Source organism: Bubalus kerabau, chromosome 22 (assembly GCF_029407905.1).
Source record: "Bubalus kerabau isolate K-KA32 ecotype Philippines breed swamp buffalo chromosome 22, PCC_UOA_SB_1v2, whole genome shotgun sequence".
NCBI classification, from domain to species: domain Eukaryota; kingdom Metazoa; phylum Chordata; class Mammalia; order Artiodactyla; family Bovidae; genus Bubalus; species Bubalus kerabau.
In genome coordinates, this window is record NC_073645.1 from 9513796 (window position 1) to 9541144 (window position 27349).

Genomic DNA, 27349 nt, shown 5'->3' on the forward strand with positions numbered 1-27349 from the left:
AGTTCTTTTTAAATTTTTTGAAGAATCTCCATTTTCTTTTCCGTAATGGTTGCACCACACTGACAGTGCATTAAGAGTCCCCTTTCTTCCTGCCCAATGCTTGGTACTTGTCTTTTTTAAATTAATTTTTATTGGAATATAGTTGCTTTACAGTGTTCTTTTGTTTTTAATTTTCTATTGGCATGTAGACTGGGGTGTCTTTTTTGCTATAACCATTCTGACAGGTGTGAAATGACAGCTCATTGTGGTTTTGATTTGCATTTTCCTGATTAGTGATGTTAAACATATTTTCCCATAACAGTCTTTTGTGAGCCTTTGTATTTCATTGGTGTTGGTTGTAATAGTTCCTCTTTCATTTCCGATTTTTGAGTCCTCTCTCTCTCTCTCTCTTTTTTTTTTTTTTTTTTGATAAGTCTAGCTAAAAGTTTGCCCATTTTTAGCTTTAAAAAATGAATCAGCTTAGTTTCACTGATTTTTTTTTAATTGTCTTTGTGGTCTCTGTGGTTTAGAAACAACTGATTTTTGAGTTGCCTTCTATGCTTTGGAAAGAACATTTTGTGAAGTCAGCACACAGCAATAGTAATAATAGTGCTAATGTGTGTTATTCCCCTCTCAGACCATAAATTGCTCTGTTAAAAATAATTTAACTGGTACTTCAGCAGAGCATGCTATGATGAATCTCTTCAGCTAATAAATCATATCATGTTAAACTCACTTAAATCCCTACTTTTCAACTAATAGAGTTATAATTCATCCTGCTCAATTCAACTATGTTTTGATGAGTAGGGATAGGAGGCATTAAAATATCCATATATTATTCTTACTCCTTTTCAACTTTCCCATTCGATGGAAACTTACTTTAAAAACTAGTATTGGTCCCAGTCTCAGGTTTTAACACACAGGTTATGAAAGATTCTCAAATTAAGAAATGCTCTAAGCATTCTCAGTGCTAGCTGCAATCCTATGGAGGCAAGCTTAGGTCTAAAAATTCAGATCTAAATTTGTTTCAGAGTTAACATGGCATTCTACAAGTCTATTTCAGAATTAAGGTGGAAACATCAGTACTTCTGCTGCTTTGCCTGAAGAAGGCAGAAATTAGTGATAGTGGTTCCCAAACTTGTTTCCATTAGAATCAGCTGTCAAAATTCCAAAACTGTTAAACCTCATACCAGTCAATCACAATCTCTGGGCAAGGATCACAGGCATCTGTAGCTTTTAAAGCTTTCCAGGAGACCCCTATGTGACCAAAAAAAAAAAAAAACAATGGGACCTGTGAATTAATGGCATCCACACAATTTTTTAGTTTCGTCCCAGGTGTTGAATCTACCATTCTGTCTCTTGAATGGTAGAGTCTATAATAATGAAAATATCTTTTTATGGTCAACCTACAGGAACGAAGTGAGGCCTGAGGAATCTCTGTGGTTACTTTATCTCAATGAATGTAAATTGAAGTGGAAAGTAAAATTTCTTTTTTGAAAGCCAGGAAAAGTCAAGCCATCCATCAAGTTCTTCTCAAAACCATCTAATCATTATTATATAAGCAAAATACATGAGGTTATTTTATAGAAGAAAAATTAGTACCTATTTTAATGTTTTGTGATTAATTTTTGTTTTTGATCAGATTATGTCTGTAATAAGTACCAAAGCAATGACAGATAAAGTAAATCAGGAAGTAATTTTTGTCTAAATTATAATAATTATGATTTAATAATTTTATTAGAGTTAGCTTTATTACCTAACTTTATTAATTACTGAATCCTTTGTAACTGGGTAATTAAAGCTTATTTAATGCTCTTAAATGGTCCTGTTATAGAAAAAAATGATGTAGTTACTGAGCCTTTTTATACTTACATATATTACAAATAATAGACATATCTGTTCAGGGTTGAAAGAACACAGAAGTTTATTGATTCATTTAACAAGGCCTTTATGATTAAATGCTCTCCAAGATGGCAGAGTAGAAGGACATGCACTCATCTTCTCCTGCAAGAACTTCAAAATTACAATTTGCTGCTGATCAACCATCAACAGGAGAATGTTTGATCACAACAAAAAAAGATACCCTACATCCAAGGGCAAAGGAGAAGCCCCAGCAAGATGGTTGCTGCTGCTGCTGCTAAGTCGCTTCAGTCGTGTCCGACTCTGTGTGACCCCATAGACGGCAGCCCATCAGGCTCCAACATCCCTGGGATTCTCCAGGCAAGAACACTGGAGTGGGTTGCCATTTCCTTCTCCAATGCATGAAAATGAAAAGTGAAAGTGAAGTCGCTCAGTTGTGTCCAACTCTTAGAGACCCCATGGACTGCAGCCTACCAGGCTCCTCCGTCCATGGGATTTTCCAGGCAAGAGTACTGGAGTGGGGTGCCATTGTCTTCACATTTAGAATCAAACCCCATACCCACCAGAGATGCTCAGAGGGCTCAAACAAAACCTGTGTGCACCAGCAGACCCCACAGAGACTGAGCCAGACCTGCCTTTGAGTGTTTCGGTGTCTCCTTCAGATGTACAGGTCAGCAGTCACCTGCCGCAGGGCAGGGGCTCTGGGTGCAGCAGACCAGGGTATGGCATAAGCCCTCTTGGAGGAGGGCACCATTAACCCCACCATAGAGCCACCAGAACTTACACAGGACTGGGAAACAGACTCTTGGAGGGCATAAACAAAACCTTGGGCTCATCAGAACCCAGGAGAGAGGAGCAGTGACCCCACAAGAGACTGACCTAGACTTGCTCATGAGTGTCCAGAAGTCTCTGGGGAGGCATGAGTGCAGCAGTGCCTGCAGGGGACCTTTTGAAGGAGGTCACCATTATCTTCATTATCTCCACCATAGTTTGGCCTCAGGTCAAACAACAAGGAGAGAACACAGCCCTGCCCAACAACAGAAAATTGGATTAAAGATTTACTGAGTATGGCCCTGCCCATCAGAATAAGACCCAGTTTCCCCTTAGTCTCTCCCATAAGCTTCCATTAGCCTCTTATCCTTATCCATCAGTTCAGAACAGTTGCTCTGTCATGTCTGACTCTTTGCGACCCCATGAACTGCAGCATGCCAGGCACCTGTCCATCACCAACTCCCGGAGTTTACTCATGTCCATTGAGTTGATGATGCCATCCAACCATCTCATCCTCTGTCATCCCTTTCCCTTCTTGCCTTCAATCTTTCCCAGCATCAGTGTCTTTTCAAATGAGTTAGCTCTTCGCTTCAGGTGCCCAAAGTATTGGAGTTTCAGCTTCAACATCAGGCCTTCCAATGAATATTCAGAACTGATCTCCTTTAGGATGGACTGGTTGGATCTCCTTGCAGTCCAAGGAGCTCTCAAGAGTCGTTTCCAACACCACAGTTCAAAAGCATCAATTCTTTGGTGCTCAGCTTTCCTTATAATCCAACTCTCACGTCCATACATGACTACTGGAAAAACCATAGCCTTGACTAGACGGACCTTCGTTGGCAAAGTAATGTCTCTGATTTTTAATATGCTCTTTAGATTGATCATAACTTTTCTTCCAAAGAGTAAGTGTCTTTTTATTTCATGGCTGCAATCACTATCTGCAGTGATGTTGGAGCCAAAAAAAATAGACTGCCACTGTTTCTACTGCTTCCCCATCTATTTCCCATGAAGTGATGGTACTGGATGCCATGATCTTAGTTTTCTGGATGTGGAGCTTTAAGCCAACTTTTTCACTCTCCTCTTTCACTTTCATCAAGAGGCTCTTTAGTTCTTCTTCTCTTTCTGCCATAACGATGGTGTCATCTGCATATCTGAAGTTATGGATATTTCTCCCAGCAACCTGGATTCCAGCTTGTGCTTCATCCAGCCCAGCATTTCTCATGATGTACTCTGCATATAAGTTAAATAAGCAGGGTGCCAATATACAGCCTTGTTGTACTCCTTTTCCTATTTGGAACCAGTCTGTTGTCCCATGTCCAGTTCTAACTGTTGCTTCCTGATCTGCATGCAGATTTCTCAAGAAGCAAGTCAGGTGGTCTGGTATTCCCATCTCTTTCAGAATTTTCCACAGTTTGTTGTAATCCATGTAGTTAAAGGCTTTGGCATATCCATCGAAGGGCAGAAAGAATGAAAACCACAATCCAGAAAACTTAACCAATCTGATCACATGAACCACAGCCTTGTCTAACTCAATGAAACCATGAGGGCTACTCATGATATAAGAGTCATGGTGGAGAGTTCTGACAAAACGTGGTCCACTAGAGAACAGAATGGCAAACCTTCATTATTCTTGCCTTGAGAACCTCATGAAAAATATAAAAAGGCAAAAAAAAAAAAAAATAGGACACTGGAAGATGAACTCCCCAGGTCAATAGATGCCCAATATGCAACTGGAGAACAGTGGAGAAATAATTCCAGAAAGAATGAAGAGACAGAGCAAAAGCAACAACAATACCAGTTGTGGATGTGACTGCTGATGGAAGTAAAGTCCAATGCTGTAAGGAGCAATACTGCATAGGAGCCTTCAATGTTAGGTCCATGAATCAAGGTAAATTGGAAGTGGTCATACAGGAGATGGCAAGAGTGAACATCGATATTTTAGGAATCAGTGAACTAAAATGGACTGGAATGGGTGAATTTAACTCAGGTGAACATTGTATCTGGAGAAGGCAATGGCACCCCACTCCAGTACTCTTGCCTGGAAAATCCCATGGACGGAGGAGCCTGGTAGGCTGCAGTCCATGGGGTCGCTAAGAGTTGGACACAGCTGAGCAACTTCTCTTTCCCTTTTCACTTTCATGCATTGGAGAAGGAAATGGCAACCCACTCCAGTGTTCTTGCTTGGAGAATCCCAGGGATGGGGGAGCGTGGTGGGCTGCCGTCTATGGGGTCGCACAGAGTTGGACACGACTGAAGTGACTTGGCGGCAGCGGCGGCGGAACATTGTATCTACTACTGTGGGCAAGAATCCCTTAGAAGAAATGGAGTAGCCCTCATACTCAACAAAAGAGTCCAAAATTCAGTACTTGGACGCAATCTCAAAAACAACAGAATGATCTCTATTTGTTTCCAAGGCAAACCATTCAGTATCACAGTAACCCAAGTCTATGCCCCATCCAGTAATGCTGAAGCAGCTGAAGTTGAAAGGTTCTATGAAGACCTACAAGACCTTCTAGAACTAACACCCCCAAAATATGTCCTTTTCATTATAGGGGACTGGAATGCAAAAGTAGGATGTCAAGAGATATCTGGAGTAACAGGCAAATTTGGCCTTGGGTACAAAATAAAGCAGGGCAAAGGATAACAGAGTTTTGCTGAGAGAACACATTGGCCATAGAAAACACCCTCTTCGAACAACACAAGAGAAGATTCTACACATGGACATCACCAGATGGTCAATACCAAAATCAGATTGATGATATTCTTTGCAGCCAAAGATGGAGAAACTCTATACAGTCAGCAAAAACAAGACCCAGGGCTGACTGTGGCTAAGATCATGAGCTCCTTATTGTAAAATTCAGACTTAAAGAAAGCAGGGAAAACTACTAGACTATAAAGGTATGACCTAAATCAAATCCCTTACGATTATATAGTGGAAGTGACAGATAGATTCAAGGGATTAGATCTGATAGAGTACCTGAGAACTATGGATGGAGATTCGTGATTTTGTCTGGGAGGCAGTTATCAAGACCATCCCCAAGAAAAATAAATGCAAAAAGGCAAATGGTTGTTTGAGGAGGCCTTACAAATAGCTGAGAAAAGAAGAGAAGCTAAAGGCAAAGAAGAAAAGGAAAGATATTCCTATTAAGAAAGCCTACCTCAATGATCAATGCAAAGAAATAGAAGAAAACAATAGAATGGGAAAGACTAGAGATCTCTTCAAGAAAATTAGAGATACCAAGGGAACATTTCATTCAAAGATGGGCACAATAAAGGATGGAAATGGTATGGACCTAACAGAAGCAGAAGATATTAAGAAGTGGCAAAAATACACAGAAGAACTATACAAAACAGATCTTCATAACCCAGATACCCATGATAGTGTAATCACTCACCTAAAGCCAGACATTCTGGAATGAGAAGTCAAGTGGTTCTTAGGAAGCATCACCATGAACGAAGTAGTGGAGGTGATGGAATTCCAGTTGAGCTATTTCAAATCCTCAAAGATGATTTTTTGTTTAATGCAATTGTTTTGAAATTTAATGTTGCAGTGCTGCACTCAATATGCAAGCAAATTTGGAACACTCAACAGTGGCCAGAGGACTGGAAAAGGTCAGTTTTCATTCCAATCCCAAAGAAAGACAATGCCAAAAAATGCTCAAATACTATGCATTTGCACTCATCCCACATGCTAGCAAAGTAATGCTCAAAATTCTCCAAGCCAGGCTTCAACAGTACATGAACTTCCAGATGCTCAAGCTGGATTTAGGAAAGGCAGAGGAACCAGAGATCAAACTGCCGACATCCACTGGATCATCAAAAAAGAAGAGAGTTCCAGAAAAACATCTAATTTTGCTTTATTGACTACGCCAAAGCCTTTGACTGTGTGGATCACAACAAACTGTGGAAAATTCTTCAAGAGATGGGAATACCAGACCACCTTACCTGCCTTCTGAGAAACCTATATGCAGGTCATGAAGCAGCAGTTAGAACCGGACATGGAACAACAGACTGGTTTCAAATCAGGAAAGGAGTATGTCAAGGCTGTATATTGTCACCCTGCTTATTTAACTTATGTGCAGAGTACATCTTGCAAAATCTGAGCTGGATGAAGCACAAGCTGGAATCAAGATTGCAGGGAGAAATATCAATAACCTCAGATATGCAGATGACACCACCCTTAAGGCTGAAAAGGAAGAGGAACTAAAGAGCCTCTTGATTAAAGTGAAAGAGGAGAATGAAAAAGCTGGCTTAAAGCTCAACATTCAGAAAACTAAGATCATGGCATTGTGTCCCATCATTCATGGCAAATAGATGGGGAAACAATGGGAACCATAAGAGATTCTATTTTGTTGGGCTCCAAAATCACTGCAGATGGTCACTGTAGCCAAGAAATTAAAAGACTCTTGCTCTTTGGAAGAAGAGCTATGACCAACCTAGAGGACATATTAAAAATCAGAGATATTACTTTGCCAACAAAGTCCATCTAGTCAAAGCTATGGTTTTTCCAGCAGTCATGTATGGATGTGAGAGTTGGATTATAAAGACAGTTGAACACCAAAGAACTGATGCTTTTAAACTGTGGTTTTAAGAAGACTCTTGAGAGTCCCTTGGACTGCAAGGAGTTCAAACCAGTCAATCCTAAGGGAAATCAGTCCTGATTACTCATTGGAAGGACTGATGCTGTTGGCCACCTGATGTGCAGAACTGACCCATTTGTAAAGACCCTGATGCTGGGAAAGATTGAAGGCAGGAGGAGGAGAAGGGGATGTCAGAGGATGAGATGGTTGGATGGCATCACTGATGCCATGGACATGAGTTTGAGCAAGCTCCAGGAGTTGGTGACAGACAGGGAAGCGTGGCTTGATGCAGTCCATGGGGTTGCAACGAGTTGGATATGACTGAGTAACTTAACTGAACTTATCCTTAAATACTATAGGTGAAAACCAGAACTGAGTGCTGTGGGTAGAATAATGGGCAAGATCCTTGTACTCATGAAGTCTATAGTTTAATGAGGAAGAAATTCACTTAATAAATATAAAAACAGCTTCTTAGTATTGGAATAAGAACTATGAAAAATAACTTATGAGAGAGCATGAAACATCTGACTTGACCTGTAGTGATGAGTTAAGAAAGGTAGAGTTTTACCAAGAAAATGCACTGGTCATAACAAACACCCTCTTCCAACAACACAAGAGAAGACTCTATACATGGACATCACCAGATGGTCAACACCAAAATCAGATTGATTATATTCTTTGCAGCCAAAGATGGAGAAGCTCTATACAGTCAGCAAAAACAAGACCAGGAGCTGACTGTGGCTCAGACCATGAACTCCTTATTGCCAAATTCAGACTGAAATTGAAGAAAGTAGGGAAAACCACTAGACCATTCAGGTATGACCTAAATCAAATCCCTTATGATTATACACTGGAAGTGAGAAATAGATTTAAGGGCCTAGATCTGATAGATAGAGTGCCTGATGAACTATGGAATGAGCTTCGTGACATTGTACAGGAGACAGGGATCAAGACCATTCCCATAGAAAAGAAATGCAAAAAAGCAAAATGGCTGTCTGGGGAGGCCTTACAAATAGCTGTGAAAAGAAGAGAAGAGAAAAGCAAAGGAGAAAAAGAAAGATATAAACATCTGAATGCAGAGTTCCAAAGAATAGCAAGAAGAGATAAGAAAGCCTTCTTCCACGATCAATGCAAAGAAATAGAGGAAAACAACAGAATGGGAAAGACTAGGGATCTCTTCAAGAAAATCAGAGATACCAAGGGAACATTTCATGCAAAGATGAGCTCGATAAAGGACAGAAATGGTATGGACCTAACAGAAGCAGAAGATATTAAGAAGAGATGGCAAGAATACACAGAAGAACTGTACAAAAAAGATCTTCACGACCCAGATAATCACGATGGTGTGATCACTGACTTAGAGCCAGACATCCTGGAATGTGAAGTCAAGTGGGCCTTAGAAAGCATCACTACGAACAAAGCTAGTGGAGGTGATGGAATTCCAGTGGAGCTATTTCAAATCCTGAAAGATGATGCTGTGAAAGTGTTGCGCTCAATATGCCAGCAAATTTGGAAAACTCAGCAGTGGCCACAGGACTGGAAAAGGTCAGTTTTCATTCCAATCCCAAAGAAAGGCAATGCCAAAGAATGCTCAAACTACCGCACAATTGCACTCATCTCACATGCTAGTAAAGTAATGCTCAAAATTCTTCAAGCCAGGCTTCAGCAATACGTGAACTGTGAACTTCCTGATGTTCAAGCTGATTTGAGAAAAGGCAGAGGAACCAGAGATCAAATTGCCAACATCCGCTGGATCATGGAAAAAGCAAGAGAGTTCCAGAAAAACATCTATTTCTGCATTATTGACTATGCCAAAGCCTTTGACTGTGTGGATCACAATCAACTGTGGAAAATTCTGAAAGAGATGGGAATACCAGACCACCTGATCTGCCTCTTGAGAAATTTGTATACAGGTCAGGAAGCAACAGTTAGAACTGGACATGGAACAACAGACTGGTTCCAAATAGGAAAAGGAGTACGTCAAAGCTGTATATTGTCACCCTGTTTATTTAACTTATATGCAGAGTACATCATGAGAAACGCTGGACTGGAAGAAACACAAACGGGAATCAAGATTGCCAGGAGAAATATCAATAACCTCAGATATGCAGATGATACCACCCTTATGGCAGAAAGTGAAGAGGAACTCAAAAGCCTCTTGATGAAAGTGAAAGTGGAGAGTGAAAAAGTTGGCTTAAAGCTCAATATTCAGAATACGAAGATCATGGCATCTGGTCCCATTACTTCATGGGAAATAGATGGGGAAACAGTGGAAACTGTCAGATTTTATTTTTCTGGGCTCCAAAATCACTACAGATGGTGATTGCAGCCATGACATTAAAAGACGCTTACTCCTTGGAAGGAAAGTTACGACGAACCTAGATAGTATATTCAAAAGCAGAGACATTACTTTGCCAACAAAGGTCCGTCTAGTCAAGGCTATGGTTTTTCATGTGGTCATGTATGGATGTGAGAGTTGGACTGTGAAGAAGGCTGAGCGCCAAAGAATTGATGCTTTTGAACTGTGGTGTTGGAGAAGACTCTTGAGAGTCCCTTGGACTGCAAGGAGATCCAACCAGTCCATTCTGAAGGAGATCAGCCCTGGGATTTCTTTGGAAGGAATGATGCTGAAGCTGAAAATCCAGTACTTTGGCCACCTCATGCGAAGAGTTGACTCATTGGAAAAGACTCTGATGCTGGGAGGGATTGGGGGCAGGAGGAGAAGGGGATGACAGAGGATGAGATGGCTGGATGGCAACACTGACTCGATGATCGTGAGTCTGAGTGAACTCCGGGAGTTGGTAATGGACAGGGAGGCCTGGCGTGCTGCGATTCATGGGGTTGCAAAAAATCGGACACGACTGAGCGACTGATCTGATCTGATATGAATAAAAGGAATCTGGGACTTCATTAGACAAAATTGGTATTAGGAGAAAATGGGGGGTGACTCCAGTGAAGAGTTTTCATTTTTGTTTGTTTCATCCAAATTTGAAGTTGAGTAGAAATGAGTTTTCTCAAAGAAGTGTCTGCAAACATAAAAAGTTAGCACCTGTAGTTACCATTTTTATCACCATTGGCATAAAGTGAGCTTTGGGACCATAAGCATAGAATTCTCAGTCATCACTCTGCCACTTCCTAGCTCTGTGACATGAATGATACCAGTTTATCTCTAAACATCTCCTGCCTTGTTGATTACGGGGAACATGTGCATATACACGTGCTAGGGTTTTTGAATGAATCATATGCAATGAGGCTCCCCAAGTTCAAGTACTGGTATATGAGAGCTCAACCACTAGCTCCTTCTTTACACAGAACCCCTTTACACAGATGGCTATTGTGTTGAAAGTAAAGCAATTAAAGGACACACAGCAGTGGGTTCTAAAATTAGATGTACAATACCAATCAATGGAAAAGCTTCAAAGTGTGTAGCCTAATCCCAAGACATTTTGACGCAGTAGCTCTTGTAAGGGGCCCATGTGTTTCATGAAACATCATGTGTTTCAGATGGTGAGCTGAGTTTAGAAACCATTTACCTAAGAAAGTTATAAAATTACCATCCCTTTTGAAATATAATCAAGAGCATATATAGGAGTAAAATTCAGTACCTTAACTTCTAATTGAACCTAAACTGGCATGGAAAATCCATTCCTGATAACATGAGACATATCACATTGTGATGTAGTTACAGCATCTTGAATTAATATGTCAGCTGAAATGATTTTCACTCAAGGATACACTGAAAACTCCCACATTGAAGTTGATGCATGGTTGTAGAACAACCACCACTTATTAGTCTCATACTTATGCCAGGCACTATCCTAAGATCTACAACTATGTAAAAATTCAACCTTGACTCCAAGTTCTACCTCAAAGCTGTGAGTTCATCAATTTTGGGCTCTAAGAAAAACAGTCTCTTAAACATTGAACTTAGGTGTGTATGTGTGTATCAGCAATTTTTAGCTCTTCAGGATGAATCCTATGCCAGGTTTTTTTCTTCTGGAAGTTGAAACCACTCAGCCCTCATTTGTTAATAACTACATCTATGGTTATCATTTGCTGTCACTACACAAGGTATAATTTGAAGGATGGACTTAAAGGAAAAGCAGCTATAAACAGAATGCAAGAACATTTGTGAAATTGTACACATAGTGTATAGGTGACTTGATAAGTGGACTTAAATGCAAGTATTTTGCCATAATGTAGTTATATTACTGTGTAGAAAGCATTCTTCTAGATGGGAGAAATAGCATAAAAATATAATAGTGACTTTCAATTTTTCTGGGAATTAATTTATTAAACTATTTATCTAATGAAAGATGATAATTTTTAAACTTAAAGCAGTTTAACAATTTTATTAATTTATCTTTGACTTCTTTTTTCTTCTAAACACAAAAGAAAAACCATATAGGGTGTTAAACATTTCAAATATATCTTTATATAGAATTTCAAGTTTTTCAATTCAGAAACTTGACATACTGCATTTTCCAAGTCACCAGATAAATCTTTAGCCTATTTTAAGTATACTGTTAAGTAACTTGGGCTTCCCAGGTAAGAGATGCTGGTTTGATCTTTGCATTGGGAACATCTCCTGGAAGAGGAAATGGCAACCTACTCTACTATTCTTGCTGGAAAATTTCATGGAGAGAGGAGCCTGGTGGGCTGCAGCCTATGGGGTCACAAAGAGTAGGAAGCAACTGAGAACACACAGAGTTACATTAAGTAACTTAGGGGATGCAAAAACTTTAGATGGTTGGATACCCATCCATACTCATAGTGTTAAGAACCTAGAATTTGGAGCAGACTCTGTTTTCAAATTCTGGCTATCACTTAATAGCTACACAATCTCAGGCAAATGCCATAAGTTTTCTTAGTTTCTGTTTCCTCATCTTTAAAATAAGAGTAATAAACATACCTCCCTCATAGAGGTCCTGTGAGAATGAAACAAATTATATATATATATATATATATTGTTCATCTTTGGTACCTGAAAGATGCTCTCAAAAATTACTATAATCATTTCCTGCCACTTATATTCCTTAGCTGGGAGGAGGTTTTATTTGTACAGGCCCCAGTTATGAAAAAGTAGTTAATTGAATTCCTATTACTGATCAGCACGTTGATGCCTGCTTTCATATGAATGGTAACAATATGAATTCATTTGCACCCCACATTTTCATGCCCTTATTGTTATTGATGGCAGGGTGGTAGAGTTTTGGAGAAGAAAGGAAAGGAGAAATGTAAATCTGGGTATTGGTTAAAGTAAAACAAAAATCCTAAATCTCAGTGGCATATCACAGTTAGAGTTTACTTCTTGTTCATATAAATGGAGAATGGGGACAAGAGAATCTGTTCCTGCTGCTGTTTAGAAATGCACGCTGAGAGTGATCGGCTCTTTCACTAAATTGCAGGGCTGTCATTATCTCCCTGGAGATTCACAGATGGAGGAAAAGCTAGTGGGGTGTCTCTAAGCAAATATCCCCTCGGCCAAGTTCAGTCACATGACTGCCATGAAGGTTGGGAAACATGCTTAGGAGGAAAGGGAAACTAGTTTGGTAAATAGATGACAGTTTCAGCCACAGGGTCTGAAAGGACGCATCTGGGAGGATGCAGCTACAAAAAAGTTTAGTATTAATACAGAATGGAAAAAAGAAATGAAGACATTGACAGTCTTATGGAAAAGAGTAAGGGAGTAGATGAGAGGGCATGAATGAAACGAGAAATAGGAATAGCGTTTCTTAAAGGGAGAGGGATGATGGTGTGAGGAGCAGCGAGGAGAAAGTTGCTGAATGAAGTGTTAATATAAGAAAAACATTGGATAGTTTCTGAATTTTGCCAGACAGTGGCCCATGTGTAGAAAAGTGGAAGTTCTGGCTTTTTTGTTTGTTTTAAACATATTCTGCAATATGACTCCTGAGTGTCAAACATAATACTTAGTCCTACTTGATCATAAAGATAATTAAGACTGATGATATGTGTAGAGATCCCTGAATAAAGAATTTCCATCTTCCTTGTCTCTAGCTTTCTGTTTAGGTTAGGTATATAATCCAGTGCCCTTGCCTGTGAGATTAAAAACCAGCCTGTCTGAGAAGGCTAACTATATTGTCAGGAAGGTGAGATTTTTCTCACCAATAAAGATGTCTAAACTAAAGATGTCCTGCTTTGGTAGTTTATGTATTTGTATGAGTTATGTATCATGTCAAACAGTCTATCACAATGTTTAATTATTGATAAATATAAAGTTGGAAGCTCATAGGAAACAGTGTATCTGTTAAGATGGAATTGCTCTTTTATTCCTTTTGTCTAGACCCCTTTCCTTCTTTTGGTTCATCAAAGCAGGGGTCTTCAATCTCCAGGATCTAATGCCTGATGATCTGAGGTAGAACTGATGTAATAATAATAGAAAATAGTTGCATAATAAATGTAATGCGCTTGAATCATCCCCAAACCATCCCCCACCCCTGACAGTGGAAAAATTGTCTGCCATGAAGGTTGGAGACCGCTGCTTTAAAGAGTGTTAGTATGCTTTGTAATTTTACTGAAATTTGTACAAAAACTCTGTTTCCCTTATTCATTGTTCCTTCATTCAGCAAATACTTGCTGAAGGTCTTATCTGTACAAGATAAGGGTCTCCCAGTCAGTACTCCTCGTATGGAAAATAATTTTGTCAGTATGGGGAGGGTATGTTTTTCTGTACTTTCTGGGCAATTCAGGAAGGAGAAACTCTGCACTGCCAGTAACATTCCTAATTAGAATGAAGTGTATCAAGATATCTGCCTAATATGTCCAAAAGTTTATAAGAATCCAAGTTTTAGTTTAGATTTTCTGCTGATAGTAATCTCTTGCCTGATTATTATAGAAAAATGGAAAACAATGAAAAGTAAGATTAAATATCAATAGTTCTCATAATCCTGTCTTCCAGATATGGTTGTCTAGATGAACATATTTGATGTTGCTATGGGTAAGTGATAATACTATTGGGTTGGCCCAAAAGTTCATTCAAATTTTTCCATAAGATAGTATGAATGAACAAACTTTGGGCCAACTCCATATATTTGTTCTGTAATATGATTTTTTTAAATCTTACATGTAGAATTATGAACATTTATCTAGATAAATTTGATTGCAGGATATTTTCAGGACATATCATAATTTGTCTAACATTTCTCTCACTGGATACAATTCACTTTTAATTTGTGCTATGATGATATCACTGCAGTTAGACTGTATATACATTTATGATTCTGTTCTTAAAATTGCTATAAACTAAAATAAAAGAATTTATTTTAAAAACACTTGCCAAATTGCCTTTCAGGAAGTTAATGCTGACTGCAGTTCCTACTAATGATATATGAGAATATCCTGTTTTTTGCCCCTGTGCTGAGACTGAGTACTACCCATCCCCTTTTAATTTGAACTTCAGAACATCACAGATATTTGAAATGTTGCAAAAATATCACTTTTTTAAAAAAGTAAATTTTTCTTATCAGGATGAAGTTAGTATGTAATTTTGTGAAATGTAATATGCAATTACTATACTCAGACATGCTTCATGTCTTCTACCAATTTGACTTTTCTATTAGAATTTATTAGTTTATAATTTTAGGGGGTTGATTACCATTGGCCTTCAAATGTAATTTTACATTTCTAAAATTGTCATATGATTTTAATTTAAAACTTGGGGGAAAAAAAGTAAAAACATGATTTGTGAAAGCTATATAGGAGATCCAGGTTCAATGCCTGGATGGGGAAGATCCTCTGGAGGAGGGCATGGCAACTCATTCCAGTATTCTTCTTGGAGAATTCTCATGGATGGAGAAGCCTTGTGGGTTACAATCCATGGGGCCACAAAGAGCCAGACATGACTGAGCGACAAACACACACACATATTAAGTACTTCAGTCAAAAACAGAATTGTCTCAAATAAAATTTCTTAAACTTCAAGTCTATCTAATATAACAACTCATTCTGGAAATGAATTAATAGCATCCCTGTTTTGTAACTTTGTTTTGGCAAAATAATCACCAAGACAGACAGTTTAGTTAATCTTTTGAGACAAGATATGTCTCAAATGTATTGTCTTCAACTCCACTTTTACCTAATGTGGTAACTGTTGCCAAAAATGAAGAGTTTTAACCTTTTTTCTTTCCTGGGTAACAAATTACAGGAAAAAAAATCAGAGCAAAATCCTGCTTCTCCCAGGTACATTCATGTTCTAGCCACTGTGGACTACTGTACTTTTTAAAAACACAGTATGCATTTTTATCCCTTTGTAGTCTGGCTCACCCTGCTTCCTCTGCCTCCAGTACCCTGTGTTTTGGTGAGCTTCTTCTCGCTCTTCAGAACTATATGTAAAATGGATGACCAGTGCAAATTCAACGCATGAAGCAGTGCACTCAAAGCCGACGCTCTGGGACAACCCAGAGGGATGGGGTGGGGAGGGAGGTGGGAGGGTGTTTCAGGCTGGGGGACACACGTGCACCCGTAGCTGATTCATGTTGATGTATGGCAAAAACCACCACAATATTGTAAAGAAATTATCCTTCAATTAAAATAAATAAATTAAAAAAAAACTATATGTGGTAGATATGACACATGATGCCTGTTCCTACACAGTCCTTGTAGAACTACTGAAGTTCCTTCCCATTAAAAGTGGACTGGACATAGTCAGCAGTGTTTATATTGTAGGATTCTGGGTAACCAGGCTAGCCAAGTGCACCAGAGGTGAACCACTGAACAAAGCTGAGCTAAACCAAACACTTGCTGAGGAATTTGGGAGAGTCTCTGAGAGGCTGGGAGAGGGAAATGGCAACCCACTCCAGTGTTCTTGCCTGCACGATCCCAGGGACGGGGAAGCCTGGTGGGCTGCCGTCTATGGGGTCACACAGAATCGGACATGACTGAAGTGACTTAGCAGCAGCAGCAGCAGCAGCTGAGAGGCTGAGCAGAGCTGAAACTGAAGGGTGACTTGCATTGGGGACAGAATAGATGCCACTGTGACAAACCTTAGACATGTACAGTTAAAGTAGAGCAGAAATCATAGCCAGTCTGCAGAATAGTTTCCATAACTGATTTTTCATAAGAGGTAGCATTCCAATCCATCTATGCTTTCTACTAGTTTAAACCATTTCTTGCCCTTGAAATAAAAGGATGTTGAAAAGAAGGTAGATCAAATGTCACTGCTTTCTTGAAGCTTTTACTGAATACCTGTAGACCAGTTAAATTACTTTTAATCTGTCGGGTATTGTACATATGATACAATATCTTGTCAATTTGTTTTTTCAAGTGAAGACCTAAAATTGAGTGCTCACTATAAGCTATACATGCTAAGTATTATAATAATGCATGTATTATTCTCATATCAACACTCGATAAAGTTGGCATTCACTCCATTATTATTAATGAGGTTTTATCCTTTGCCCAACATCATTGTTGGAAACAGAAGGAGCCATGATTGCATATCAAATCTGCCTAATTTCAAGCAGCACATCTCAAACCACTATATTAAACCGACCCCCAGCACTAATAGTTGTTTATAATCTCTCTTGCTAAATGGTGAGCTCCTTGAAGTTACTGTACTATGTACATTGTTTCAAATGTCGGGATAGTACCTATTGAGCATCAAATGCTCAATATAGGTTAACATTAAATTAAAACTCTCTAGCATTACCCAGACTGTAGTCTCTGGTTACTGATCTGTTTCTTTCTAAGCCATTAATATTAGGACAAACATATAAAGTCCCACATATATATGGGAATTTGTACAAACATCAGATGCCCAAGAGCTTCCCTGATGTCTCAGTGGTAACAAATCTGCCTGCCAATGCAGGAGACATGGGTTCAGTTACTGGATGGGAATGATACCCTGGAGAAAGAAATAGCAACCCACTCTAGTATTCTTGGCTAGAGAATCCCATGGACATAGAAGCCTGGTGGACTACAGTCCATTTGGGTCACAAATAAGTCAGACATGACTAAGAGACTAAACAACAAACAGCAGGTGCCCAAATTATGGAGATTCTTAATTTTCTGTTTTCTCGGTGTGGAGATAAATAATGTATTTGTTTTATATTTTTATACTGTTGTTGTTGTTCAGTGACCCCATGGCCTGCAGCATGCCAGGCTTCCCTGTCCTTCACTGTCTCCTGGAGTTTGCTCAAACTCATGTCCATTGAGTCGATGATGTCATCCAACCATCTCATCCTTTGTCACCCCCTTATCGTCCTGCCCTCAATCTTTCCCAGCAGCACGGTCCTTACCAGTGAGTCAGCTCTTTGCATCAGGTGGCCAAAGTTTTGGAACTTCAACATCAGTCTTTCCAATGAATATTCAGGATTGATTTCCTTTAGGATGGACCGATTTGATCTCCTTGCAGTCCAAGGGACTCTCGAGAGTCTTCTCCAACACCACAGTTTGAAAGCATCAATTCTTTGGTGCTCAGCCTTATTTTTGGTCCATACATGACCACTGGAAAAACCATAGCTTTGACTATATGGACCCTTGTTGACAAAGTAATGTCTCCACTTTTTAATACACTGTCTAGGTTTGTCATAGCTTTTCTTCCAAGGAACAGGCATCTTTTAATTTTATGGCTGCAGTCACCATCTGCAGTGATTTGGGAGTCCAAGAAAATAAAGTCTGTCACTGTTTACATTATTTCCCCATCTATTTGCCATGAAGTGATGGGACAAGATTCCATAATCCTCATTTTTTGAATGTTGAATTTTAAGCCAGCTTTTTCACTCTCCTCATTCACTTTCATCAACAGGCTCTTTAGTTCCTCTTCCTTTTCTGCCTTAGGATGGTGTCATCTGCATATCTGAGGTTACTGATATTTCTCCCAGGAATCTTGATTCCAGCTTGTGCTTCCTCCAGCCCAGCATTTTGTATGATATATTCTGTGTATAAGTTAAATAAGCAGGGTGACAATATACAGCCTTCACATACTCCTTTCCCAATTTGGAACCAGTCCGTTTCTCACTGTTGCTTCTTGACCTGCATACGGTTTTCTCAGGAGGCAGGTAAGGTGGTCTGGTATTCCCATCTCTTGAAGAATTTTCCACAGTTTATTGTGATCCACACAGTCAAAGACTTTGGCATAGTCAATGAAACAGAAGTAGATGTTTTTCTGAAATTGCCTTGCTTTCTCTATAATCCAGTGGATGTTGCCAATTTGATCTCTGGTTTCGCTGCCTTTTCTGAATCCAGCTTGTGCATCTGGAACTTCTTGGTGCACATACTTTTCAAGCCTAGCTTGAAGGATTTTGAGCGTTACCTTGCTACCATGTGAGATGAGAACAATTGTGCAGTTGTTCGAACATTCTATGGCCTTGCCCTTCTTTGGGATTGGAATGAAAACTGAACTTTTCCAGTCCTATGGCCACTGCTGAGTTTTCCCAATTTACTAGCATGTTGAGTGCAGCACTTTCACAGCATCATCTTTTAGGATTTGAAATAGCTCAGCTGAATTCCATCACCTCCACTAGCTTTGTTCATAGTAATGCTTCCTGTGGCCCACTTGACTTCACACTCCATGATGTCTGGCTTTAGGTGAATGATTACACCATCATGGTTATCTGGGTCATTAAGACCTTTTTTGTATAGTTCTTCTGTGTATTCTTGCCACCTGTTCTTAATTTCTTCTGCTTCTGTTAGGTCCATACCATTTCTGTCCTTTATTGTGTTCATCTTGGCTTGAAATATTCCCTTGGTGTTTCTAATTTTCTTGAAGAGATCTCTAGTCTTTCTCATTCTATATTTTCTGGTATTCCTTTGCATTGTTCACTGAAGAAGACTTTCTTATCTCTCCTTGCTATTCTTTGGAGCTCTGCATTCATATAGGTATTATCTTTTCCTTTCTCCTTTGCCTTTCATTTTTCTTTTCTCAGCTATTTGTAAGTCCTCCTCAAACAACCATTTTGCCTCGTTGCATTTCTTTTTCTTGGGGAATGGTTTTGGTCACCACCTCCTGTACAGTGTTACAAACCTCCATCCATAGTTCTTCAGGCACTCTGTCTACCAGATCTGGTCTCTTGAATTTAATTTTCACTTCCACTGTAAGGGATTTGATATAGTCATACCTTAATGACCTAGTGGTTTTCCCTACTTTTTTCAAAGTAGCTACTTTTTTTTGGTACTGTATACTGTACTCAGTCGTATTTTAGAAAGTATGAAAATTATAATATAAAACTCAGTGGAACACATTTAATAAACCTAATGGTAGCAATGTCCATTTTTCTTTAGGACTATATAAAAGCTAGTAACATGATCAAGTTAGGTACAACAATCAGGTTTGAAGTGAAGGAAATTTTAATGATTTTAGTTGATATTTCCATAAGTGGCAATGAGTACTAGTATGACTATGTAATTAGAAATCCTGAAACTGACACAGTTTCTAATTCTATAATTTTGTTTCTAATGCCATGATTGAATTAGTACAATTTGATTTACCATGGGAAGAGTCCATAAAGCATTTTGATCAGCTGCCAAATATGAATAGCAATATTTAGCCTGCATGTCTGTATTTTTCTTTTGAACAATACATTCCCATGTTCATTCCTATCAATAGATTTCAAGTAAAGCAAAGTTTGTACTATTGAATTCTCCTAGCAAAATAAGAAAAGGGGATAGGGAAATGACTTGTTTGCACTTTTATTTAATAATTATTTCAAAATCAAAGCAATAGAACAAGGCTACCTTTAACTGAATGTCACAGATTACCATTTACTGTGAAATTGATAAGATACACCTCTTCTCTCTTCCTCCTTTTATGCAGTTTAGCAAGAGTTTAATCATCACTAGACCCTTGATAAGCAGACATCTTTTCATCTTGCCCACATCACACCTTATGAGTAGCTACAGCAAGCATGCTTTTTAAATTTGAATTTTCCTTCAAAAACGAGTCATTGTCTTATCCTACAACTATATCAGCACAGGAAAACACACAGAAAAAAATCTATACCGATGGCACAATATTTGTCATAACAAAAACACTGGAGACAATTTCAATATCTCTCAATAATGACTCTAAGGTATAGCTTTTCCAATAGGCTACACTCTTAAGGCAACTGTTGAAAGGAATAAGACAACTCTCTGTATTACACAGAAAAATCTGCAAGGCACATTAAATAAAAGTGCAAGGTACAGGATAGTGTACAGTACGCTAAACTCATTTGATAAAATACCTTGGGAATGCATTCCCAAGTTCATGTATCTTCCATTCAAATAAGATGTTTAGAAATTCAAGTTTCAGCAGCCGTTATCTCAAATGCTTGAGATTCTTTAAATGATCCTTTTGATTTTGTATTGTATCTGACTCCCAACTTCTAGCCTCCATTACTAATAAACGTGTCTATAGTTTTGATAAATTCTTTTTTCACCTTTTTCGCTGTGCAGAAGGAAGATATCCCTTCCTAAGTAGTCAGTTGGGCAGGAGGAAGAGGCATGCCTCCTCAGTGGGCTTCTCATTCTCCCATCCCCATTATGGGATGGGAAGCAAGGAGGGCTAGAACCAGGGCTGATGAGCTGATACATGCAGAGGTGAAGTCTGGCCGCAGCTGGTTCCTGTTTAAATGAAGGTATCCCATCACCAAGGCCTTTTAATGATTGCTCCTCTCCCTTCTGGAAACAGAGGCCCTTCTTTCTTCTTTTCGAAGAAAGGGCTTCATGTTTCCTTTCCTCTCTTGTGTTTTATTGGAGATGGCAGGCCTTAGAATTGGCCTTCTTGGCACATCAGCCAACTAGCACAGGTAGAAAAAGAAAGTTTCTCCAGGGTAAGGAAACCGGAGCTTCCAAACAAAAGGAATGTAATAGCAGACATCCCGCCAGTTCCCTTCTCAGGCAAGAACCAACCAACCCTTGTGTCCTGTTGGCAAAACCCCTTGAAATTGAACCACTTCCGGGAATACAAAAACAGCAAACATTCTAGGGCATCTGTGTTATTTAATGAAACTTTTTAGACAAATTGATCAGTGACTTTCCTCTGGAATGCCTTGCACCCAGCATTTTGTGGTTTTGATGTAGACTTTTTGAATATTACAGAATAGGTGTGAATTGGGACAGTCGCTCTCTTCTTCAGAGAGAGCATCACATTTGTCAGTATCAAAGTTGGCAAATGCAAATACAAAGCCAATTTAGGCTTCATTTCTGTGGGTTTTCTTTTAAACAGTATATCCTATCCTTTTCCAGTGAACAGATGTCTGGTTGAACAAAAATTGAAATAGTCAATTCACCTAGCAAGAGAAGCAAAGCACAAAATGAGAGAGGATTTGTGATTTTGAGGTAATAATTATTTACAAAGCAAAGTAGTTGGAACAAGTCTTCCTGGCATGAAGTAGTATTTAAGATAGTTCAGATGCACTAATTTGGTACAAAATCTGCATATATTTGTCAACCGTATTTATACACCCACACAAACACACTCCCACACACCCTGGCATATACAGCCCTCTAAGATCACACTGCCAAAATTTATCTATACTTTTAATATTTCATGGTATTAAGTTAAATTTTATTTCAAGGACTGTCACAACTTAGAGATAAATAGGATCTAAGTACTGAGATTATACATTTTGGAAAATAATAGTTTTATGATAAATCTTACATACCTATCATCATTCCTAAAGCTCCTTACACTCTAGATTCTATAATTAAAAAGGGGAAGGGTTTTACATCTAGGAAGTATAAGCTGAAAGTATTTATTTCAATTCAATATAGAATAAGCTGAAAGTATTTATTTCAATTCAATATAGAGTATTTATCAGAGTCAAGATAACAATCAATGTGTACAAAAATTTACATGACAAGAGGAACAATAGACAACGTAGCACCTTTAGAAAAATAATTAAAAGATTTGTTGCATTTACAGGTAAGTGCCACACTGAAAATTTACAACACAGTAATTTACTGCAATCAATGACAGGAGAGTTCCACAAAGAAACAAAGCTCTTACACTCCAGATATTTGGAAGGTATTATTGGAATGCTTAACTGTAACCACAGAATTTGTACATCCTTAAGGATTGAGCTCACAAAAGTCACAAACGGTTTTCATAACATATACTATGTAAATGGAGTCCACTGTGTTCGGACAGCTGGCTTAGTGTCTCTGACAGGTGTGAAGCCTGGAAGAATTACTGGCTTGATGGTGATCTTTCTGCATCTGGCAAGATAGACCTTCTCCACAGTAACAACGCTGGAATATCTCCAGCCCATGGGAGCCTTTTCTCCTGTGCTTGGTGCACACTTGACCTTCCTTGAGAACAGGTTTACAGATCTTGGACCAGAAATGTCTAGCACAACACAATCCTGCAGCACAGTCTGATGAGCGAAGACAGGCAGAACCTTCTTGTCCTGGGGAGACAATAGGAAAAGTACTTGGTCACTGCTAAGCCTGCGTTATTTCATTAAGGTAATCCAAAAGACACTATAAATATGCTAACAAAAAAGTCTATAGATCCTTTCACCTACCTTTGGTATGATACATTCTTGAAGATAGTGTAGTTCTTCTGGAGTACCCATCCAAGGTACTGTGTTCATTACCAAAGCTTTCAATAATGGTTTCCTCGATTTCCCCTCGATGGAAATGATTTTGATCAGAAGGCATGCATATCCCTAAGGAAGCAGGAGATAGTGATTAACTCCAGAGCTGTAATATGTTCCTGCTAATAGCTGTGACAGTGGAAGTCTGCTATGCCTCTGCCAACTTGAGCTACCTCATTGTAGTGACATTAAACATGAGCCAAACTTCCCAGTGTTAAAGCAAAACTCCCTAATGGACAGAAGCATCAGTGTGTGCACTGTGCACTCATACATAACAGCCCCCATCTAGACACTTGAAATAACTTTCTCAGCAACCATGGTAGTGGCAATGAAATTTCTGCCCATTTTAAGATCACCCTTGGGGTAAGAAAAATAAAATCAGTCACTTAAAAAATTGTATTTAAAAATAACTTTTCTGTCCTCTGTGCTATAAGGATTCTCCCAGACTGAGTTAAGCAAATGCAATGCCTGCTGCCTGGAAGATTACAATCTTTTCCACCAATTACTTTACTGTATAATTTCTATATTACAGAGAGATTTAGTTAGTTCATCCCAGAGTATTATTGGGTCCTAAGGAGGATCGCCACCCTTAAGTTTATTTCTGGAGCCTTCTTGGGCTGAGTCTACCTCTCTGAGACATTAAAATTTCGTGGATCTGTGGTTGGGGGGAGGAGTACTTATTTTAAGATAGCAGGAGGTAGAGGCAGATAAAGATGGAGAAGCCAGGATGTGAGGGCATCAAGATCTCCTTTAAGAATGATCTGCACAGATAAATCGCTCGAAATGACAACAGCTTGAACGCAGATCTTGAAAGAGGCTATCAGGCAGAGCTGTGAGAAGTACGGTAAGAAAAATTAAACAGGCAACTAAATGGCCGTTCTGATTTCCTTGGGGTCTCTGTAAGTTCCACCTCCCTGCCCATCTTCATTCTCAAGTTGAATCAAGTCTCTCTAGACAAATTTTTATGGAAGTGTCCACTCTGAGGTAAGACGCCCTCTTAAGTAATCGAGAGGCACAAAGGGATATAAGGAGCTCCAAGACCTCCGTACTTATCTTTGCTCCCAGGTTAAAGACTAGCCTGAAATCCTTTCTGGGGAACCTCGCACGTTGAACTTCCATTGGCAAGGTAGTGTCAGTGTTCTCAGCTGAGAGCATTGTCTCTCAGCTGTAGGAACGCAAGCAGAGGATGGTTTGAGTCCGCCAGAGAGCTGCCCGACTCACCGTTTTTGCAGTGATTCCCAGGGCAGCACATAGCGTGACGCATGCAGCGTTTTCGGAGCTTCCGACAGGCTAGGCAGATTTGCGCACCGGCTCCGCGGGTGGGACTCGCGCAGTACTCGTCTGTGCTGCACTCCTCGTCCTCAGCGCACGGATATGGCTGCGGGAAGGGGGCCGGGAAAGGGTGAGGCACTTGGGCACCCAGTACCACACTCCTGGACTCCTCACAGTCCCTTTCAGCCCACCTCTCCAAAAACTGTTGCCGCTCACTGCTCCCAAAGGCAGTTGCCAAACGCACTTTGAACTACTCTTACACAGCCCGTTCTGCGCCCTCGTCCCCAAATGAGACCCGTTTAGGATCGCAGTATTCCCGATCCCCAAGACCCTTCTCACCTGGTGGTTGTCAATGGTCTGGTACTTGCTGCCTCCCTCAAACAGAATTCCGGGAGCCGCGCTGACTGCGGAGCCTGGGTGCCCGGCAGCGCCGCCCAGCGGTCGGGGCAGGTTCTTGATGGCGTTGGAATTGAGAACGAAGTTCAAGGTGGCGCTCACTCCCAGCAGAGGGTGACCGCAAAGAGCCGCAGCCACCAGGGCGACCAAGACCCGGGCAGCACCCGCTGTGCCCAGAGCCGTCATCTCAGAAGGACTCAAGGGAGAAAAAGAGAAAGGAGGAACGTCACTTTGCACGCCTAGTCCCCACGGAGCTGTGTTGGCGCAGTTGCAGAGACAGGGCTCGGAGCGCCTCCACCAGTCCCAGAGTCCTGACCCTGACTGCAGGGCTCTGCGCCGCCACCGCCACCGAGGCTGCCTTTATACTGCGGGCTCCGAGCATTCCGGCCCCTCCGGGGAAGACAACAAAGCAGGATTGGGATTTCAAAGCGTTGGGAGGGGCTGGAAGGGGGTGTGTTTGTGTACATGAAGGGGAGCCTTTGACACTCTTCACCCCACCCGTCCCTTGCGAAGTCCTGCCCCTGTCCAGCTCACCTTGGGGTGACGGTAATCAGCGAGCATTAGAGGAGACAACTTTAATAAATGCGGGAAGTGGGAGGAACCTAGGGAACTCGGGTGCCCTTGCCTTGGAGTAGGAGTATTGGGATCTGAAACACTTTCAGACAGGCATTGTGATATTCTCTGTAAAGCCACTTTTCTCCTCTCTTCTTTACGCTAGTACTATTTTTTTTTATCGTGCACGTAATATTTAATATTAAATACAACCCAATTAGTAATTCAAAGTCCCTATGAAAACGTTTCAGCGAGAGGGCCAGGTGGCTGTTGCGAGTTGCTGATTAACCCTTTAGAGTCACGATTTGCAGATTTGGGGTGAGATCCTTGGCTTTAAGTTTGTTTAATTCCAGTCCCCCCTCCTTCTTCCCCTTCCCCCGCCCTCACGAGAAAAATGTGCAAAGAGAAGGGCATTTGCACATCAAACGAGGGTAAGAAGGAAGAAGAACGAATGCTCTTTTGATGGGAAGTTTAGAGAGGGAGGCGAGAGACTGGTGTTTGGAAATTAGATCAGGGGCGGAGGGAAGAGGGAAATGACCATCCGATAATCAAGCTATTTAATGTCCTTTGAATCTGAGCAGTCGCGGCTGTAGATGAACTTGATTAGGCAGACACGCAAGATCAAAGTGGCCGGAGCGAAAGCGGACAGGGTCCAACGACTGGGTCAGTGGTCCTTCCCTGATTCTCCCTTCTCAATGGTGGGTTAACTCAAGGAGATAAGAAACCCTTAAGGCTTAGCGCCTGACTTCCTCATTAGTATTTCATATTGCAAAGCTTGAGAACGCCTGTGTTTGATCCCAAGTCAGCCCTTTCCTGGGACCCGCTCTAGGGAGATAAGAGACTAGCTTCAGGAAAGGGGAAGCTGAAAGTGAATTTAACATCATTTAAAGCAGCGTTTAAAAATAATAAAGCAAAGCTAGTGTGTAAGAATGTCGTCCTGCTGATGCATTGCAAGTAATTGATTCAACAAAAATATATTGGAAGCCTAGTGTCCTGGCAGAGGTCTGTACTTCGCTTTGTTGCCCTCTGGAGGAGGGGGTGGGGGTACACTGAATACCAATACTCTGACTAAAGTAATAGTGAAAGTTAATAAACGTACACAGTTCTTTTTAAAGTAGGTTGATGTTATAAGTATCAGAAGATAGACAACTGCTTTGTGAATTTAGAAAAAGATGATTGAATAATCACTGTCGAGTAAAAAAGATTAGGATATATTTATTTTGTGCTCCCTAACCTCCAGGGTATTTATAATCACTTTGCATGATTACCTACAATATTCATTACTGAGACCACTACCAAGGGTAACCCTTGGTGGTCTTGAAGTAGTATAATAACCCAAAAGTTGAGAGGGAAAGGGGTGATTTTAAAAAGAAGTTTGCAATGGTCTATGTTCTAATTCCTTGGGTTTCAGAGGTCATATTAAGATTATCTTCTGAACAATTATTTAATAATGGCTCTACTTCCACTGGTGCCATTCCCTCCTATCCCAAACTCTATTTATCCTGTGAAATCTCCTCTGGCTTACTGATCATTCTTCCTCAAGATTCCAACATGGATTAACTCTCACCTATTTCTTCAGATTTTGTTAAGAACATTTACAATGACCCAGACTTGGCTACTACCCTAAAAAATTTTGGAACAAATTGAAATTTAGAAACAAAGGGGAGGTTGTTTATATTGGCTTTTGAAAAATGAGCTTAAGAAATGAACAAGTCAGTACACCTTTTGAGAATCAGCAATGAACCAGGTCTCCCCTGGGCAGATACGCTATCACCCTCAGCCAAGATGCAGTTTACATGTTTATAGATGGAGAGGTATTCTAGCATAAAAAGGTAAAGGCATAGGGGATTTTAGGTGCTATATTATCACTTGCAGAATATTGACAATAATGCCAGTAATCAGTGTGTTGAGCCCTTCCATGTGGTAGAAAATCTAGAGTCTATCTTAAATTCTTGCAGTGCAAAAATATGGAGAAAGAATCCCATGCCCTTGGGATGGGTTTAAAATGTTTCTTCCTAGACCCATTCTCCTATTTAAATGTTTAAATACAAAATGTGCTTTGCCACACTGAAAGCCAATTTCTTTTCCTCTTTTTTGGAAGAGATGGTACATGTGAATCCATTTAATGAACTTAGTCCATTAAGAGCTTGAATTCACAAATGAAGCCATTGTCTAGAGACCAAAAAAAAAAAAAAAAAAAGAAAGAAAGAAAAACGTGGAACAGTTTCATACGTAAAAGGAAAACTTTAACAAAAAGCCATGTTGCATAAATTCAGTCTTGATCCTTGACCATGTACATCTGATATGGTCTGATACTCATTAAACTTGGACAGAGCCTGATACGTTGAGTTTGGGGAGGTAAGTCAAGAGTACGGTTTCATGATCAAATCCTTCCCTACTTCCCAT

General features: G+C 40.0%; 1 protein-coding gene across 1 annotated transcript; it reads right to left on the reverse strand.

Moving 5' to 3' along the window:
- Positions 1-21450: 21450 nt before the first annotated feature.
- DKK1 (dickkopf WNT signaling pathway inhibitor 1) lies at positions 21451-25211 on the reverse strand. The gene is made up of 4 exons (XM_055559880.1): positions 24335-25211; positions 23945-24101; positions 22652-22795; positions 21451-22534 (listed from the first exon to the last, which is right to left on the reverse strand). The coding sequence occupies exons 1-4, from the start codon at positions 24575-24577 to the stop codon at positions 22281-22283; spliced, it is 798 nt and encodes a 265-aa protein (XP_055415855.1). The 5' UTR covers positions 24578-25211; the 3' UTR covers positions 21451-22280.
- Positions 25212-27349: the final 2138 nt, after the last annotated feature.